Source organism: Manis javanica, chromosome 4 (assembly GCF_040802235.1).
Source record: "Manis javanica isolate MJ-LG chromosome 4, MJ_LKY, whole genome shotgun sequence".
Lineage (NCBI taxonomy): Eukaryota > Metazoa > Chordata > Mammalia > Pholidota > Manidae > Manis > Manis javanica.
The window spans coordinates 169,179,370-169,196,148 of NC_133159.1; the positions used below are offsets into that span (position 1 = coordinate 169,179,370).

Here is a 16,779-nt window from a genome sequence, read left to right on the forward strand (position 1 = left end):
TGTATGATGGATGGATAGTTTACAGTGTGCTTATTGCTGCTTTGTTATGGGTTAGTGTTGAGAGTTCCTGTGCTGTATGGAATTCAACACTAATCTGCTATAAGTGTGGAGCTGGGTATGTGGAACATTTGCAGGGAAGTTTGTTTCTCCGCTTGTTTTTCCAGGGGTATTCGAGATGACATTGAAGAGGAAGATGACCAAGTGAGTTCCTATGCAGTATTTCTATCTTCTATTTTTACCCCACAAAGTATCTACTAGGGACAAGCTAGAGCTTGCCTTCATTGAAATGTCATTTGACATACTCCTTTTCTACATGTTTGACCAGTTGGTAATATAAAGATTCACATGCTCTTCCCATGTTGAGAATGGAACATTTGATCAACTGTGACATGAAAAACAAATATGGGCTTTATTCAGCTTGATTTTTTTTAAAATCCAAATTTAATGTTTATTCTGATAAGTCAAGAAGTAGAGTAGTGTGGGACTACTGATGGCCTCTAGCAACGTCTCACTTATATCCCTTTCTAAGGGTTCTGTTGGTAATTCTTAAATCTCAGGATGGAGCATTACTTTAATGACTGTCCTTGAGTATTTTTCCCATTGTTCAGTCGTGGGATGGTGAGGAGGGAACCAGAGTGAGCAGTAACACATTCCAGGTTTGTGACCCTTTTAATCAGTGTCTGCCTCCAAACTTGGACTGGTAAAGCCAAACATGTATTCCACAGCTCTGAGCAGGGGAGGTAGACAGCCCACCCCAGGAAGGCTGTGGAAGAAACAGATTTGTAAGTCTTCTGTTAAACACATTAATCATTTTGTAGTGCTGAATGTCTCATTCATTTCTTCTGATTGTCCCTCTCAATACTGCTATTGGTAAAGGATCGTTTCTAGTAAAAGTCTTGCCTTACTTGGTAGGTATTTAAACTGTGTGCAGTCATCTGGTACACTGTGTGCAGTAATTACAGAAGCAGAGATGTTCTCAGTTATACTTGGGATGATTATGAACTTGTGCTTTCCTGCAGGAAGCTTATTTTCGGTATATGGCAGAGAACCCAACTGCTGGTGTGATTCAAGAGGAGGAGGAAGATAATCTGGAATATGATAGTGATGGAAATCCAATTGCACCTTCCAAAAAAATCATTGATCCTCTTCCTCCCATTGATCATTCAGAGGTATGGTATTTCCTGCTGAATTTGATTCTTGTTTTAGGCTGATAGTTTTCTTCAACTTTAATAATTAGGTTTTCTCAGTGTCTGAGTACTACTGGCTCTTATTCCCTGTGTCATGAGAACATTTGTTCTTTTGGATCTTGTCAGCTCTGCTGAGTGGTTGAGTTAGAAAGTGACTGAGTCAGTGACGCTTTATAGCCAATATTGTTCAAGGTTCAGCTGAGTCACTTGCTCACGTTCAGTTTTAGGCTAAGAATTTTTTCAAGCACTTGTACATGTTTTCCAGACCATTACTAACCATCTTGCTTTGAAAATGCGCCCTTGGTCCTGCATTTGATTTTTAATTGCTTTAAATCTTTACTGTTTTGCCAGATCTGGGGAAGGTGAGGGATGGTTCTTTCAAAGTGAAACCAGGAATTACAGTTTGCTAAATCAGAAAAAGGAATGAGGTTATCAGTATACCCATATGCAGAAAAATCAATGTTTCATTAAGGTTAAATACTGACTAGAGCTTGTGTGTCCCAGTGATTCTAGATCTAGAGCAGTCATTCTCAGAGTGTGGTCCAAGGACTCCTGGAAGTATCTGTTCAGGGAGTCTACAAAGTCAAAAGAATTTTCTTAATAATGCTAAGATTATTTACCTTTTTTACTGCATCAGCACTTGCATCAATGGCTAAAAGCAGTGGTAGGTAAAACTGGTGATGGCTTAGCATGAATCAGGACAGTGTTCTAGTAGTCTGTTACAGTCTTCCCTGTCAGACCATCATAGTTAAAAAAAAAAAAGCCAGCTTCACTTAAGTATACCCTTGAAACAGTAAAAATCATTATTTATTAAATTTTGATCCTTATGTTACATATCTTTTTATTCCGTGTGGCAAAATGGGAAGTGGAAGTAAAGCATTTCTGTTGCATGCTAAAATATAGTTGTTGCAAGGAAAAGCACATAGGTGTTTGGGTTGTGAGCGTAACTAGGTTTTTTTCCTCATGGAACACTGTTTTCACTTGAGAAAACAAGTGACATTTTAAGGAAAGCAGTTCATGGTGTTTATCACCAATGGTAGAAGTTCGGGCTTTTGAGCAAAAAGTAGAATTTGGGAGACATATATTCACCACAGTGAGCTTGACAGTTTTCTAATACTTAAAGTCCTTTTTACTGAAATTGATAGTGATAAACAACTGTGATTTTTAAAAATATATAATGAGTTGTTTCACCATTTGGGTGATCTGCATACTACCTCAGGGAACCAGTATTTTCAAGTGGCCAACGCATGATATTATCACAATCATGCCTCAGTAAATAAAAGGCTCTTGAGAATGTATGCTAGACCCATGGAATATAATGTAATGGAATGTGGAAAGTTCATTGATGTGGTGTCAGATTACACAGTGAAAATAACCTTTAAGAAATGACTGATTGTCAAGTTTTTAGCGTAGTTTTGCAGAAAAGTAAAAACACATAAGACTCTGAAAATAAATGCTCTTCTCTTTCCTAACTACATGTCTTTGTGAGACCAGATTTTCTTCATGGGCTTCAATCAGAGCAACATACTACAACAATTTGAATATAGCAAGAACCATTTTATTTTAAATCAGACCTTACAGAGATTTGTAAAAATGAAAAGCAATGTTATAAAGGGTTTTTTTTTGTTAAAGCATTTATGTTAAAGCATAAGGACTCATTATTTTTTGAATTAATAAATTTTTTTGTTCTACTATAGTATTGATTGATAGAACCCCCATAAACGAAAACTCATTGTATTTTTGTTAAGTGTAAAGGGCACCCAAGGCTAAAAAGTTTGAGAACTACTGGTCTCGACTAGAGTATGGGTTATGTTCAATTTTTTAAATGTTTCCTTTTGCACAGATGCTACCACATAATACCGTGGTATTTTGCATATGGCAAATGAAACTAAAGTACGTGAATCTGTCCTAGGAAGAAGCATCCACAGTAGAGGGTAAAAATCCAGTAAGGATTTTCATCAGAATAATTATCTAGTATTTCATTTGGAATAATCATCTAATAAAATGTTTGAGATAACAAAGTGCTCAAACCTCTCATCATGCTGGGGTATCCCACAATTGTCCTAATGTAATAGGCAGTCTGCCAGAGATCAGAAATAAGGAAAAAGGAGATCCCTTCTGCCTATAAGCAGCTTTCTTCACATTATTTTTTTTTTTTGGATACAAAAAAATTTGTGTGTAAAAATTTACATATTTCTGTTTGTGAACACAAACAAAAACCCTTGCCCTTGTGGAGCTTAACTAAAGAAAAGGAAATCTGTTAACAGCTTAGTGCAGCAATGTGGGAAGCATGACAAAAAGTTCTGCCTATTGATAATGCTAAAGGGAAACTTAAAATTTTCTTATTTTCATTGATAGTGCCATAGAAAGTTAATTACTTTTTAGTCTGTATCCAGAATAGTGAAGTTTTTGACCACCTATCAGGCTTATATTCTCCTTAAAAAATAAGTGTATTATAAACATACCATGTTGTCAAAAGGGAATCATTTAGCCAAATTCATATGTGGTTATATGCTTATGTTTGTATTATTCGTTACAATAAGCTTATGAAGAGAGTAGCAGAAATGGCTTCTTCCTTCTTTGGAATTGGAAATGCTTAGCCACACATTTTTTTAAAGATATATAAACAGTTATTGTTTTTTAACAGATAGACTTGCCTTCTAAAGGCAGAGCTCCCTTCAGAGAAAATACTAGAAATGTTTTTAAGTCCCTAGAACTAGGTGACCAGCTTACTCCAAAACATATTCAAATGTTATAGGGTGTAACATCTTCTTTAAAATATGTGTTCTCTGAGGCCTTTGGCATTGTAAAGATGCCTTAGTCTGTGTCAAGGTTGTTCACATCTGAGGTGTCTAAGAATCTCTTCAGGAAGTAGGTTGGTGTTTATATTGAAAATGGGAATAGGAAAAGGTACTTGTACTTTGGGGATGTGTGTCATGAATAAGTGAATTCTTTTGTTCTCTAGCTGGTTATGGCTTTACTTGTGTGTAATTATAAAACATTGTTGTGCATTAAAATCAAACTTACAAGATTGACTCTTGAATTCTAGACTAACTTTGAATAATTGGACCTGCAGATTGACTATCCACCATTTGAGAAAAATTTTTACAATGAGCATGAAGAGATAACCAACCTCACCCCACAGCAGCTAATAGATCTGCGGCATAAGCTCAATCTTCGGGTAAGTTGTCCATGAAGCCAAGTATTCTTATAATGTTAATTAGTCCAGGCTTAGTATTATTGCTTATCATAACTAAACATAGCCTTTTTTCCTAATGGTTCCTGAACTGTCTTTGATAGAGTAATAACTACATCCCTTGGGTTCATGTGTCTTGATTTTACTGTTTTAGTCTTCCAGTTATTTTAGGATAGGATAATTATTTTTTCTTTTATGTGACATACATAAATGCTATGTGTTCAGCCAACTTTTATGTTGTGTTGGAACAATGGGTCATTGTGACCTTAAAATTAATCAGCAATATTTCTGCATGAGTACAGTGTGCTAAGAACTGTGTTGGGTAGGCTAGAGATGAAGGGTAGGAGTCCTCATCTCCAGGAAAAAGAGACAAGATTAATAGATGTGAACAGCATGTGAAGTCTTAGAATATTTCATATGTAAAATATGCTTCTCAAATTATATACAACACACTTTAGTTAAAGATAGAAGAAATTAACACCTTTTAAAAATATGCATGCACTTATTTCAGAATAATAGTTTAAATTGTCCACCAAAAAAGTCAGGAGTTGTACATTGTTTTCGGGTGCTGCTAGATGTTAGTTAAGTGAAACACAGATAGATAATATGGTAACATCTACTCTGATGTGGACAACTTTCTGGCCTGTGTCTCCTTAACAGTCAGCTGCTAAGTGATGTTTGAACTTCTGTTTTCCAAAAGGTGTGTGTATGTATACTTGTCTTTTTCCAAGAGTTATCACCCCTAACCCCCCCCCAGAAAACCTTTTAAATGAAATCCTAATTGGAACTATGAGCATCACTGGAAAAGCAGTGAAAGGTTACTGCTGTTGGAGTCAGCATGGAGGTTATCAGCCCCATTCCTCACCTGGGTGCAGTTTGGACAGTGCTTGACAGTGGCTGGACCATCACTAAGTGGTACATTAACTCTTTAGGCATAACTGAAAATGGAGATAGTGGATAATGTTTGTCACCATTGGGCATAGACGTGTCTTATTTGGTGTTCATCTTCACTCTTCATTTTATTTCAAGAGTAAATCTTACTTTTTCTGCCATCTGGTTAATAGTTACACAAAATGGAAAAGCAAAAAACCATGAATCACTTTTTCCAATTCATTGAACAGTTTTTCATTTCTTATGAGAAAATGAATTAAGATTCCTAGGCACTTGATTGTTTTAAGTCACATGACAATTATCTCAGGAATATTTTTTTATGAGGTTTTAGATCCATTGAGTTTTACCTTTTTAAACAATGTGTGCTTTGGCTACAGATTTATATTTTCACTTCTTCATATTCAAGCTAAATGCTATATGCAGGTAATCATTGTTGAGCTTCCAGTGCTATTTATTTTGAAGTATAAGTCATTCGTGGGAGTTGTATTTATTTCTAGGTCTCTGGGGCTGCACCTCCTAGACCAGGAAGTAGTTTTGCTCATTTTGGGTTTGATGAACAACTTATGCACCAGATTAGGAAATCTGAATACACACAGCCCACTCCAATACAGTGCCAGGTAAGTAAAATGTAATGAAAAGATGAAGTGGCATGATATTCAGTTGACTGTATTTTACGAACAGGTCAAAGCAATAAAATTGTGTTTAGTGCAGAATTATATTGACATGGATAGAAGATGTCCAGATAATTCCTCTCTGGCTTAGTCTTCAACTTTTGATTTAATTAAGAAGGAAAAAATGACATGTGTGAAATCCGAGGTTATTTTTGAAACCTGTAAAAATTACAGAGCAAAAGTGAGTTATTTATCACCCTAAGAGGTTGCCTCGAGGCTAGGAATTGTTCTTTGTATTTGATAAATGTTTTGCAAATACCATCTTAAGAAACAGTTCTAGGCCTCAAAAGATTGTGGAGAAACAGTGCTGTCAGTGTGTAGGATTTCTTTGTCCATGACCTGAAATTTCTCATTTATAACTTAAAGTAATAGCTTTTCTTTCCCATTAAAGTGTGGGATTTATTCATTCCTACACAGAAGATGAGAATTTTCTGTATATGGATGATACAGTCTGTTGTATACCTTCTCAAGGGTAAGAAGTTTTAGTAAGCCACTTAACATTATAAATTTGCAAATAACCACTTCTGTATTTCTAACAAAATGTAGTCATTCATATTTTGTAAATGATGGCCAATCCACATGAAGAGAATAATAATACTATTTCCTATAAATCAAGAAGTTGATGGGAATTCCAGGTGTATCTCATTGTTTCATAGTGGTTGTGCATAGCCCAGGAGATTTTAGTTCCATTGGAAATGAATGTCAGTAATAGTCATTTACTCTAACCCCAGGATTTCCTTCAGTACATGTTTAAAATTGAAAGTTCAGAGTGGATATACTTCATTTTTCCTCTAGGGTGTGCCTGTGGCATTAAGTGGTAGAGACATGATTGGTATTGCCAAAACAGGCAGTGGAAAAACTGCAGCCTTTATCTGGCCCATGTTGATTCACATAATGGACCAGAAGGAGTTGGAACCAGGTGACGGACCAATTGCAGTGATTGTGTGTCCTACTAGGGAGCTTTGCCAGCAGGTATGTGCTTTGTGTAGAATGCCCCTCTATATGTGAGGTAGGAAGGGACTAACCAGTCAAATGGGTAGAATTACCAGGAAAATAACATTTTAGTTGTGGTGGATTTACCATTACATGAAACATAACATTTTAACCATTTTAAAGTATACACTTTGGTGTCATTAAGCATATTCACTTGTGCTGCCAGACAACTTCTGAAAAATACTATGTGTTACATATTTTCTGTATAACCAGATACACACTTTAACCTAAAAACTGTTTTGAGAGAAGTATGGTACAGGAATTATAAGCTCCCAGCGATTTCTCCTCCAATAGTTCATTTTGCTTGATAGAAAGGCAATGATAGGGTTAGGAAGAGTAATGAAAAAAATAATCAAGGCAAGAGTTTAGATAGCCTGTTGAGATGTAATAATGGTACTTTATTCATTTGCTTTATGAGTAAAATTGTAACTTTAAAGCATTTTCTAGCTTTTGATTTTCTATGACATCACATTGGTTGTGTGTTTTTCAGAATTCCTCTGGGGTTGTGATAGAGATATTTGTTAGTGGCACAGTTTGTTAATATGTCGTCATGTCAACAACTTTGTAGATCCATGCAGAATGTAAGCGGTTTGGGAAGGCATATAATCTTCGATCGGTGGCTGTGTATGGAGGAGGGAGTATGTGGGAGCAGGCCAAGGCCCTTCAGGAAGGGGCGGAGATTGTTGTGTGCACCCCAGTAAGTATATCTTGGGTTTAAATGGCTTCTGAGCCTCTCTTGATATGGAAAAAAGGCTAGTTACTAGAGGAAATCCCCCTAAAATGTGGTAAAGTGGGGTTGATAATACCCTGGTGAATTGCAGCTGGTGGCTTTGGTTTAATTTTGATTGGTCGACAAAAATAGCAGTCCAGGAAGGTTCTCTGACATAGATACTCATAGTAACTATAGTTCCCCTCACAGTTTTTTTCTTATGTTCTTCTAAAAAATGGATTTGTGGTTACTGAGAGCATCAATAATCAGAAAGGCACTCAGCATCTGGTCAGAACTGCCTAGAATTAAGACATATCAATAAGGCTTTAAATTAGGTCACTTCAGATTGCCTCACAAAAATACTTCTGGCCATTTTCCCACAATTTAAATCATAATTAACATAAAGGAGAAATCTAATTGTGCTTTCAAAATTTCTATTCTTTTGGGCTTGTAATGAATAAAGTCCAAGGTTGTTGGACTAGTGTCTGGTACAGTCCAAGACTGGAGTATTAGCACTTTTGCCGGGAGCACAGCTCTGGAAAGTTCTTGTACATGCCTTTGATTATACTTTTCATTTCTGAATCCCAGGGCCGATTGATTGATCATGTGAAGAAGAAAGCTACCAATCTTCAAAGAGTCTCTTACCTTGTGTTTGATGAAGCAGATCGAATGTTTGACATGGGATTTGGTATGCCTTGAGTACCAATTTCTTCTGTCCCCATCATCATGATACTAGTTTTTTCATGTCCTTTTAGACTTACCAACTTGTTTTCTGCATGAGAAAGCTAAAAATACTCCTGGATACTGTAAAGAGATAGCTAAGATGTTAACTATTTTTAGGAGTTCTCTCAGAAAAAGCATTTTTGGCTTGATTGGGTTGAGGACATTTGAAAGTGCCTTTGAAAATAAGGGGTATATTTTCTCTATGCTTTGTTTTTATTACGTGCCTTTGATTGTGGAGGTCAGGGTCTGTGTTCTTAGGTAGGTGAATGTCCTATCATTCAGGGCACTTTGTTTTCCTGTCTTCCTTGACTTACCAGCTGTGTGAAAATTCCAAATACCTCTTTATTGATTGCAACAGCACTGGGCCCAGCCTAACGGGTGGAGGGAACATGTTAGAGTTTCATACTGCATGATAGGTGTAAGAGTTTCAAAATTTACTTATAACCTCACATATGAAGATTTTTACTAAAACTGACTTTTTACAGGTATCACAAACTAGTACAGAGTTATAATACTGATTTTACTGTTCTGCTTCTTCCAGAGTACCAGGTGCGATCCATAGCAAGTCATGTTCGTCCTGACAGACAGAGTATGTATAAAGCAGTTTTATTCAGCCACATTTGTACTCAGAGTATAATACCTATTTATTTTATAAGCACTCACAGTTATGGCAGCAAAAATGATCATATGTACAGGTGAGAACCATGGAAAAGGAGATAATAACAGTTAATCATTATCCTGAGCTGGACAGGACCTTAGAGATGATCAGATAGAACTCATTTGTATAGATGAAAAAATCAAGGCTGAGAATTAAATGACTTGCCTCAATTTATACAGTTTAACCAGTGAGCAAAGGCAAGGCACAGTGCAGATTTCTAATTTGAAGTCAAGACCATTTTTCTGAACCGTGCTGACAACCGGTCTTAACTGAAAATGTATAAAAATAGAACCAGGGCAGATCTTTTTTCCTTAGTGAATAAAATTTTTAACTGAATTGAAGTGTAGTAGGTTTGTTTTTAAAAAGTGAATAATTCTGAAAGTAGGAAGCTTAGTGGGTATTCAAGAAAGAAGTCATACTGTTTCTTTAAAAGAATTTACTTTACGTTTTAGCTCTCTTATTCAGTGCAACTTTTCGGAAAAAGATTGAAAAACTGGCCAGAGACATCCTGATCGACCCTATCCGTGTGGTGCAGGGAGATATTGGAGAGGTAACCCTAAGCAGGGCTGGGTGGGACCCAAGCTGTTATTTCTTATGTTATGGAGACATGAAATAAATTTTTCACTATTGAGAAGGGAAAAAATGCTATTACATATTTACAGATGAGGCAACATGTTTCAGATTTGGTTTTTAAAAAACACAATGGGGGGAATTTGAAATAAGACAGGCAAAATGTTTATTGTTGAAGCTGGGTGATGAGTACATGGAGCTGATTATGTTTAAAATTTTTCCATAGTAAAGAGTTAAAAAAACAACTTCTGAGGAATTTAAAAGAAAAAAGCAAGCTAGAACACTAATGGTCACTTAGGATGGAACTGACATTTCAAATGAGTGTGGGAGGAGGCCTGCAGAGCATGGAGTGGGTTGATTTGAAAGGCCTGGTAAAAATGAACTCAGGTTTTTATTACCTGTTCATATGCAATGTGTTGAAAATTTAAGTTCTGAGCAATTAACATTTGACATTCACTTTATTTTTTTGAGTGCCTTCTATGTGCGTGTATGACCTGCGCACATAGTGAGTGGGAGGGACAGAAAAGGAGGTTACGTGATTAGGGATAATCTGAACAGGCATATTAAAAACTACTGCCAAGTACTGGGGCTTACAAATTTCTTAGGTGTATGTATACAATGGGGGAGATGGGGAGCACAGTGATGTGAGAAGGAATGTGCAAGAAGAGGAGAGATTGTTCAAGGTTCTTCTAGAAGCAAGTAGAAAATGTGCTGTCTGGTCCTTGTTGAGGTGCCCTGTGTCACAAATGTCAAAATCATCTGTTTTATTTATTCCTTTTTAGGCAAATGAAGATGTGACACAGATTGTAGAAATTCTCCATTCTGGGCCTAGTAAATGGAACTGGCTTACCCGGCGTCTGGTGGAGTTTACCTCTTCAGGGAGTGTCCTCCTGTTTGTTACTAAAAAAGCCAATGCTGAAGAGCTAGCCAGTAACCTTAAGCAGGAGGGTCATAATCTTGGTCTGCTCCACGGGGACATGGATCAGAGTGAAAGAAACAAGGTCATCTCAGACTTTAAGAAAAAAGACATCCCAGTCCTGGTGGCCACAGATGTTGCAGGTAGAGGATGAATTCCCCAATAGCCTTAGGTTCCTGTGCTGTAAGGATGCTCTGTCTTGCTGTATGAGCCCTATAACATCTGAGCAGGCTGATTGAAGGCATTCTTTTGGCCTAGCTGGCCATGCCCTGTGGGATGGCAGGTCAGAGCACAGTGATCACAGTCTGGAGCTTGGGTACCACTTCTCATTTCATGTTTCTCTCTGAAAAAAAGAATCCCTGCAGTTGGAAGACATTTGGGGGAAAAATTACAAAGGCAGTTATATCATAGACTATGCCCTTGTTATGTGTCTGAATATAGTAGTTATCTCACCTTGAGTATTTAGTTAGGCATACTTCATTCAAGATCAGAAAACTTTCTGAAGGATGGTTTTTGGCTTTGTTCTGCTGAGTTTCAATAGCTATTTCTGTGTTTCAGTGCATGTTTGATAATAGTTTTCATTTTTTTATATATTCCTATTGCAAGAGAGAGGCCATGCTTGGCAGATTGTTGACAGCAGAAGGTGTGTGTTCCTTACACTAGACAGTCCAGCATCATAGAATCTATGAAAGTGAATTTTGTCCTAGAGTTATAATTTGTATGCCTGTATCTGAGCTCACCACACCATGCACTTTGCCTAGATAAGAGGAATGTGGCTTCTTGGCAGATGAGCATTTTTTAATTACTTTGGTCTTTTGATTCCAGATGATAAATGAAGACTTTCGTTGTTTTTTTATTTCAGCCCGTGGTCTGGACATTCCTTCGATTAAGACTGTCATTAATTATGATGTGGCCCGAGACATTGATACCCATACTCATAGGATTGGCCGCACAGGGCGAGCCGGTGAGAAGGGTGTGGCCTATACCTTGCTGACTCCCAAGGACAGCAATTTTGCTGGTGACCTTGTCCGCAACTTGGAAGGAGCCAATCAGCACGTTTCCAAGGAACTCCTAGATCTGGCAATGCAGGTAAGGCGCCAGGCGCACTTCAGGTTACTCCAGGTTGTAAAACTAAGTGAAACAATTGAAGTCTGAGGCAGATAACAGAAATATGATTAAAATGTACCTGGCTGGTCTTCTCTTCTTCTCAACAACATATGTTAAAAAGTTACTCCTTTCTTTCTGCTAAAATCTGTTCCTCTGAAATTTCTGTTTGTTGCATACCACAATCGTGCAAAAATTTCATTGCAAAGATGACTGCTATTCTTACAGCCTTTCCCTGCCATCTTCTCTTTTGGGGGCTAAAACATGATGTCTTTAGAAATAACAACAATGTATTTAACTATTCCTTATAAGATTTGGATCTCAGACCTTTAACCACACTGATTACCAATCCAAAACCGAGTGAAGCATTCTACCCAATTAACTCCTGAGTCATCTTAATATAGGCAGTGACCAAATTATAGGTGAGTTCAGTATACAAGTTCTGATAGTAGAGATTTACATGTGTGTCAAATTCCTAGGCCAGCTGTTAATCCATAATGCAGATGAGATGTGGCACTGCCCATGCTTAGGGTCCTGGGAGTAAAGGACCTGAATTGCGGGAAGGACTAGAATATTCTTTACTTTCCTGGGGTATAAAGAGCCCATCCCAAACTCAAATTTTGAATGAGATACATTTTGTCTTGGGCATTTTCGTACATCTCTCTCTGTGCCGCAGGAATCCTGTGCTCTCACATTGTGGTGCATCGTCAGTCCCCTGATAAGCAGTCTGCCCCAGCCTGTCCTGCCTCTCAAGTACTTTGACTATAACATGTGACTGTTGATGAAGCTCTAACCTCCCATAGAGATGTTTGCTTTGTGAACAGAATGTGAATAAATCTGGTTTGTAGTATTCTGGCAGTGATCGAGTTCAGTGAAAATTTTTAAGCTCTATTATGAGTAAGTAAAATTTTCAGTTGTGTGGCTGCTTGTCCTGGGTATCTGTCCAGAGTCAATTTTAATAAACCACATTTCACATAACTTTTTTCCTTTACTTCTAAACCTGCTAATTCTTAAAAGCTCCAAATTTTTATGTCCAGTGGTATGTTCAGATTGTTTGAGAAACAAAAAATAGTTTCATTTTCAAGGAAGTTTGAAGTTTCCAGAGTAACTGCTCTGCACGTGAGGATTATCTATCGCATGTCACTTACCTTCCTGGATGCCCTGAAGGAAGCAGGAAAGAAGAGTTAGATAAGGAGCTAAACCTGACAAATTTGGTGGATTAAACTACCAAAAAAGAAGCTAAACTTTGGTTCCTGTGAACAGTTCCTCCCATAAATACATTGGTTAAAGGTGAAACAGAAAGTTCTCCCACTTAGTGTCCTCTTTGACCTTGTCCCCTTCCTCTGGCTGCTTCCTCCCCTGGCTTAACTGTGAATGGTGTTCAATGCAGAATGCCTGGTTTCGGAAATCCCGTTTCAAAGGAGGGAAAGGCAAGAAGCTGAACATCGGTGGAGGCGGCCTAGGCTACAGGGAGCGGCCCGGCCTAGGCTCTGAGAACACGGTGAGTCCAGACTGCAGTAGTTCCCTTGGGGCTGGTTCTGAGTCGTGCATGACTTGAGGACTGTTCTTACCAACCTGAGAAAGCCTCAGTGAGTTCAAAACCCTGTCTTAGAAGGGAGCTTGTGTTTAATCTGCCAATTTGAGTCAGTACAATGCTGGTACTTAATGTTGTGACTTTCTATTTGAAGAACCATCTCTGTGTATGTGGCTGACTAGGCATGCTCAGGAAATGAGTCTAGATAAGCTGGGGTTCTCAAATTATGGTCCCTGGGCCAGCAGCAAATGCAGACTCATGCTTCGCCCTATAGTTAGTGAATCAGAAACTCTGGAGGTGGGACCCAGTTGTCTGTTTCTATTATAAGCCCTCCAGCATTGGCTTAGAGCCTGCTGCTTATAAGACATTGGCATATGGTTACTCTGTGAACTCTACCTTTACTGTGTTACTCTGTAGTTGTAACTAAACCGTAGGAATGATTCCCACGTTATCTGGGAAACTAAATCAGAGATGAGAGGTAGCTTTTCTCACAAACCACCCCTGATGGCTTAACTGCACGTTCCCTGTCACTTCAACAGTTTTTGTCCTTAGCTTAGGAATCAGTCTACATTTTTGGTTAACTTGGTGTCTGAGAAATAGTCTCTTCCCACATTATAGTGGTGGCATGGATGATATGGGTGATGATGATAGCCAACACTGAAAACTAAATGGGTGCTAGGCCATTCCAAGCAATCATACATATTAATTGAATCTTCACAGTCAGCCAGTGAGAGTAAATACAGATAATAAAACTGAGGCACCCAGGGGTACACACAGTCAGCCAGTGAGAGTAAATACAGATAGTAAAACTGAGGCACCCAAGGGTACACACTGTCAGGTGTTGAAGCTGGGATTCAGACTCCAAGGGTCTGGATTCAGAGCTTTAGCAGTCATTCATGTGCTACACTGCCTTGTGGCCTTTCCATTCAGTTTTTACATAATTACATAATGTGTGTGTGTATGTGTAAAAATAATACCATATGAGCAGCTTGGGGCATAATCTGACCTCATTTCTGATTATTAGGGTCAGTGCCCAGGATAGAAGTAATTACTGGGTTGAAAGGCAAAAGCATTTTGAAATGATTTATTGCCGCATCTTCTCTCACAAAACATAAGTAACTTTCTAAAAATATCCTGTTGCCATTGCAGTTCCCACTTCAGATTTCAGTATATTGAAGCCCAGTCTGTGCAGTGGGCTTTTCCTACTTATTTTTCCATTCTCACGAATGTGTTCATTTTAGGACCGAGGAAATAACAACAATGTAATGAGCAATTACGAGGCCTACAAGCCCTCCACGGGAGCCATGGGAGATCGGCTGACAGCAATGAAAGCTGCTTTCCAGGTCTGAAATTACTCTTGGGCAGTAATAAGGGGACCTAGTCTTCCTGAATCGGTGGCTGGGCGTATAGGCTGTATGCTGGATTTAGGGCCTTCTCACTGCTTTCGGTTTTGAATATAAACTTAACCTTCGCTTACCTAGAGATACAGGTGTAGAGGCTAGAGAAACCCCTCTTATTGGTCACCTGCTTCAGTCATACCCAGAGCCCAGGATTGTACGCTGCAGGCTTGGTGTTCCTTCCCTGCCTCAATAGCCGGGAGTGTTGCCCACCTCCAGGCTGTTCCAATCTAGTGGAGAGTGATTACCATTTTTTAGCTAAGACAGATTTGATTCTCGTCTCTTACGCACTCTGTACCCATCATCCTTCTAGACCTACTCTGGCTCCAGTTATCTAGCTGACAACCAGTGAACTAGCTAGGCCTTAATTAACACATTGTATTTGCCTCCAGACTGATGTTTTAATTAGATCCCAAGATTTTTCTTTTTCATTAATAGAGCAGCACAGAAACTGCAGGATTTGTGGGTCAACATGCGAACATCACAGTACCAAGACAGCAGAATTTCTCTATTTTATAATTGCCATGCTTATATATTCACGTTCCTTGAATTGAACTTACTATCTCACCTACTCCTGTTGTCTCTCTTTTAGTCACAGTACAAGAGTCACTTTGTTGCTGCCAGCTTAAGCAACCAGAAGGCTGGAAGCTCTGCTGCTGGGGCGAGTGGATGGACTAGTGCAGGGAGCTTGAATTCTGTTCCAACTAATTCAGCCCAGCAGGGCCACAGCAGTCCTGACAGCCCCATTGCCAGTGCCGCCAAGGGCATCCCAGGCTTTAGCAGCGCCGGCAGCCTCAGCAGTGCCCCAGTGACCTACCCTACTCCTGGAGCCCAGGGAGTCAATAACACAGCTTCAGGGAATAACGGCCGAGAAGGAGTTGGGGGTGGCAATGGGAAAAGGGAGAGATACACTGAGAACCGGGGTGGCAGCCGTCATAGTCATGGAGAGAGTGGCAATCGGCATGGCGATAGCCCACGTCATGGAGATGGTGGTCGCCATGGAGATGGATACCGCTACCCAGAAAGTAGTGGCCGTCATGGTGATGGCCATCGTCACGGGGAGAACAGACATGGAGGAGGTGGAGGCCGACATGGGGAGAGCCGAGGTGCAAACGATGGTCGGAATGGTGAAAGCCGGAAAGAAGGTTTTAACCGTGAGGGCAAGATGGACCCCAAGGTAGACAGCAAGATGGACAAGGTGGACAACAAGACAGATAAGACAGCTGATGGTTTTGCCGTTCCAGAGCCACCAAAGCGCAAGAAAAGTCGATGGGACAGTTAGAGGGTATGTGCTAAAGTGTGGAATCAATTGTCTTTAATTTTATTTTTAGAAAGATTTTTGGTAAGTAGGTGTCTCAGGGCTGGGTTGGGGCCCTAGGTGTAAGGACCCCCTGCCCTTAGTGGAGAGCTGCAGCTTGGATACATTACCCCTTCATCTGGGTCAATGTTCAGATGTTTTCTTAGGAAGCTGTTTTGGTCCTTGGAAGCAGTCAGAGCTGAGAAAGTTCTTTTGGCTCTAGGTGAGTTGTCGTGAGGGGCATTTGAAACCTTGGAAGAAAAGGGCCTTTATAGGGCACAAAACTCACTCTTGGTTTATATTATATGTAGCGTATATTTTTTACTAAAATGTCACCTTACAAACGCCTAGATTAAATTCTTTTTCTTAGCTGTGTGGCCAGGCACTCCCTTTTTTAGGAGCTGGCTTCTGCAAACCCAGTCCATTGAGGTGTTATGGGAAGCACTTTGGTGCTTCCAGACTGCAGGGAAGGGAAAAATGTGATTCTAAGGCGGAATAGGTGCTCAGGTTCCCTAGCAAGGCTTGTGTCCAGCCCTGAGAGAGGAAGCAGCAGCCTGCCAGACCCAGTGCAGCTACCATTGAAGGGGAAAGATGATCCTGGAAACGGTATTTGCTCCAGGTTTGAAGTGTCGCTAAATTTAAAATAAAAACCCAACAACAGCAGCTTTTAAAGTGTCTTCTCCTTCTATTTCATTGTGTTTTTTTTTTAACTTGCCACAATGGTAGAAAAATCTTTTGCTGAAATGATTTTGATGATTTTTGTTCTATCTTGTTTATAAAAGGAAAAGAAATATACTTTGAATTTTGTGACTTTGTGAAGGTTTCTTTAAGATGTGCATTCCTTTCTGCTTGCTCTAGTAAATGTTTTACTACTGGGACTGGTGGATTGTTTGTCATTTCTACTGCATAGTGAGTTGTACCTGTGAAGTACAA

The 16,779-nt window shown here is 39.2% G+C and overlaps 1 protein-coding gene across 4 annotated transcripts in view; it reads left to right on the forward strand.

The window, feature by feature from the left end:
- DDX42 (DEAD-box helicase 42) overlaps positions 1-16,724 on the forward strand; it is a 33,177-nt gene extending 16,453 nt beyond the window's left edge. For 3 of the 4 annotated variants that reach the window (XM_017669337.3, XM_017669410.3, XM_036997118.2), the window contains 14 exons: positions 165-201; positions 1,020-1,169; positions 4,264-4,368; positions 5,772-5,891; positions 6,741-6,917; positions 7,507-7,635; positions 8,236-8,335; positions 8,912-8,959; positions 9,481-9,578; positions 10,381-10,657; positions 11,377-11,603; positions 13,009-13,119; positions 14,394-14,495; positions 15,142-16,724. In XM_017669337.3, coding sequence (XP_017524826.1) covers positions 165-201; positions 1,020-1,169; positions 4,264-4,368; positions 5,772-5,891; positions 6,741-6,917; positions 7,507-7,635; positions 8,236-8,335; positions 8,912-8,959; positions 9,481-9,578; positions 10,381-10,657; positions 11,377-11,603; positions 13,009-13,119; positions 14,394-14,495; positions 15,142-15,831 — 2,371 coding nt within the window. In that variant the 3' untranslated portion in view covers positions 15,832-16,724. The remainder of the gene's footprint in view (positions 1-164; positions 202-1,019; positions 1,170-4,263; positions 4,369-5,771; positions 5,892-6,740; positions 6,918-7,506; positions 7,636-8,235; positions 8,336-8,911; positions 8,960-9,480; positions 9,579-10,380; positions 10,658-11,376; positions 11,604-13,008; positions 13,120-14,393; positions 14,496-15,141) is intronic. The other variant, XM_036997119.2, reaches the window with a different exon arrangement.
- Positions 16,725-16,779: the final 55 nt, after the last annotated feature.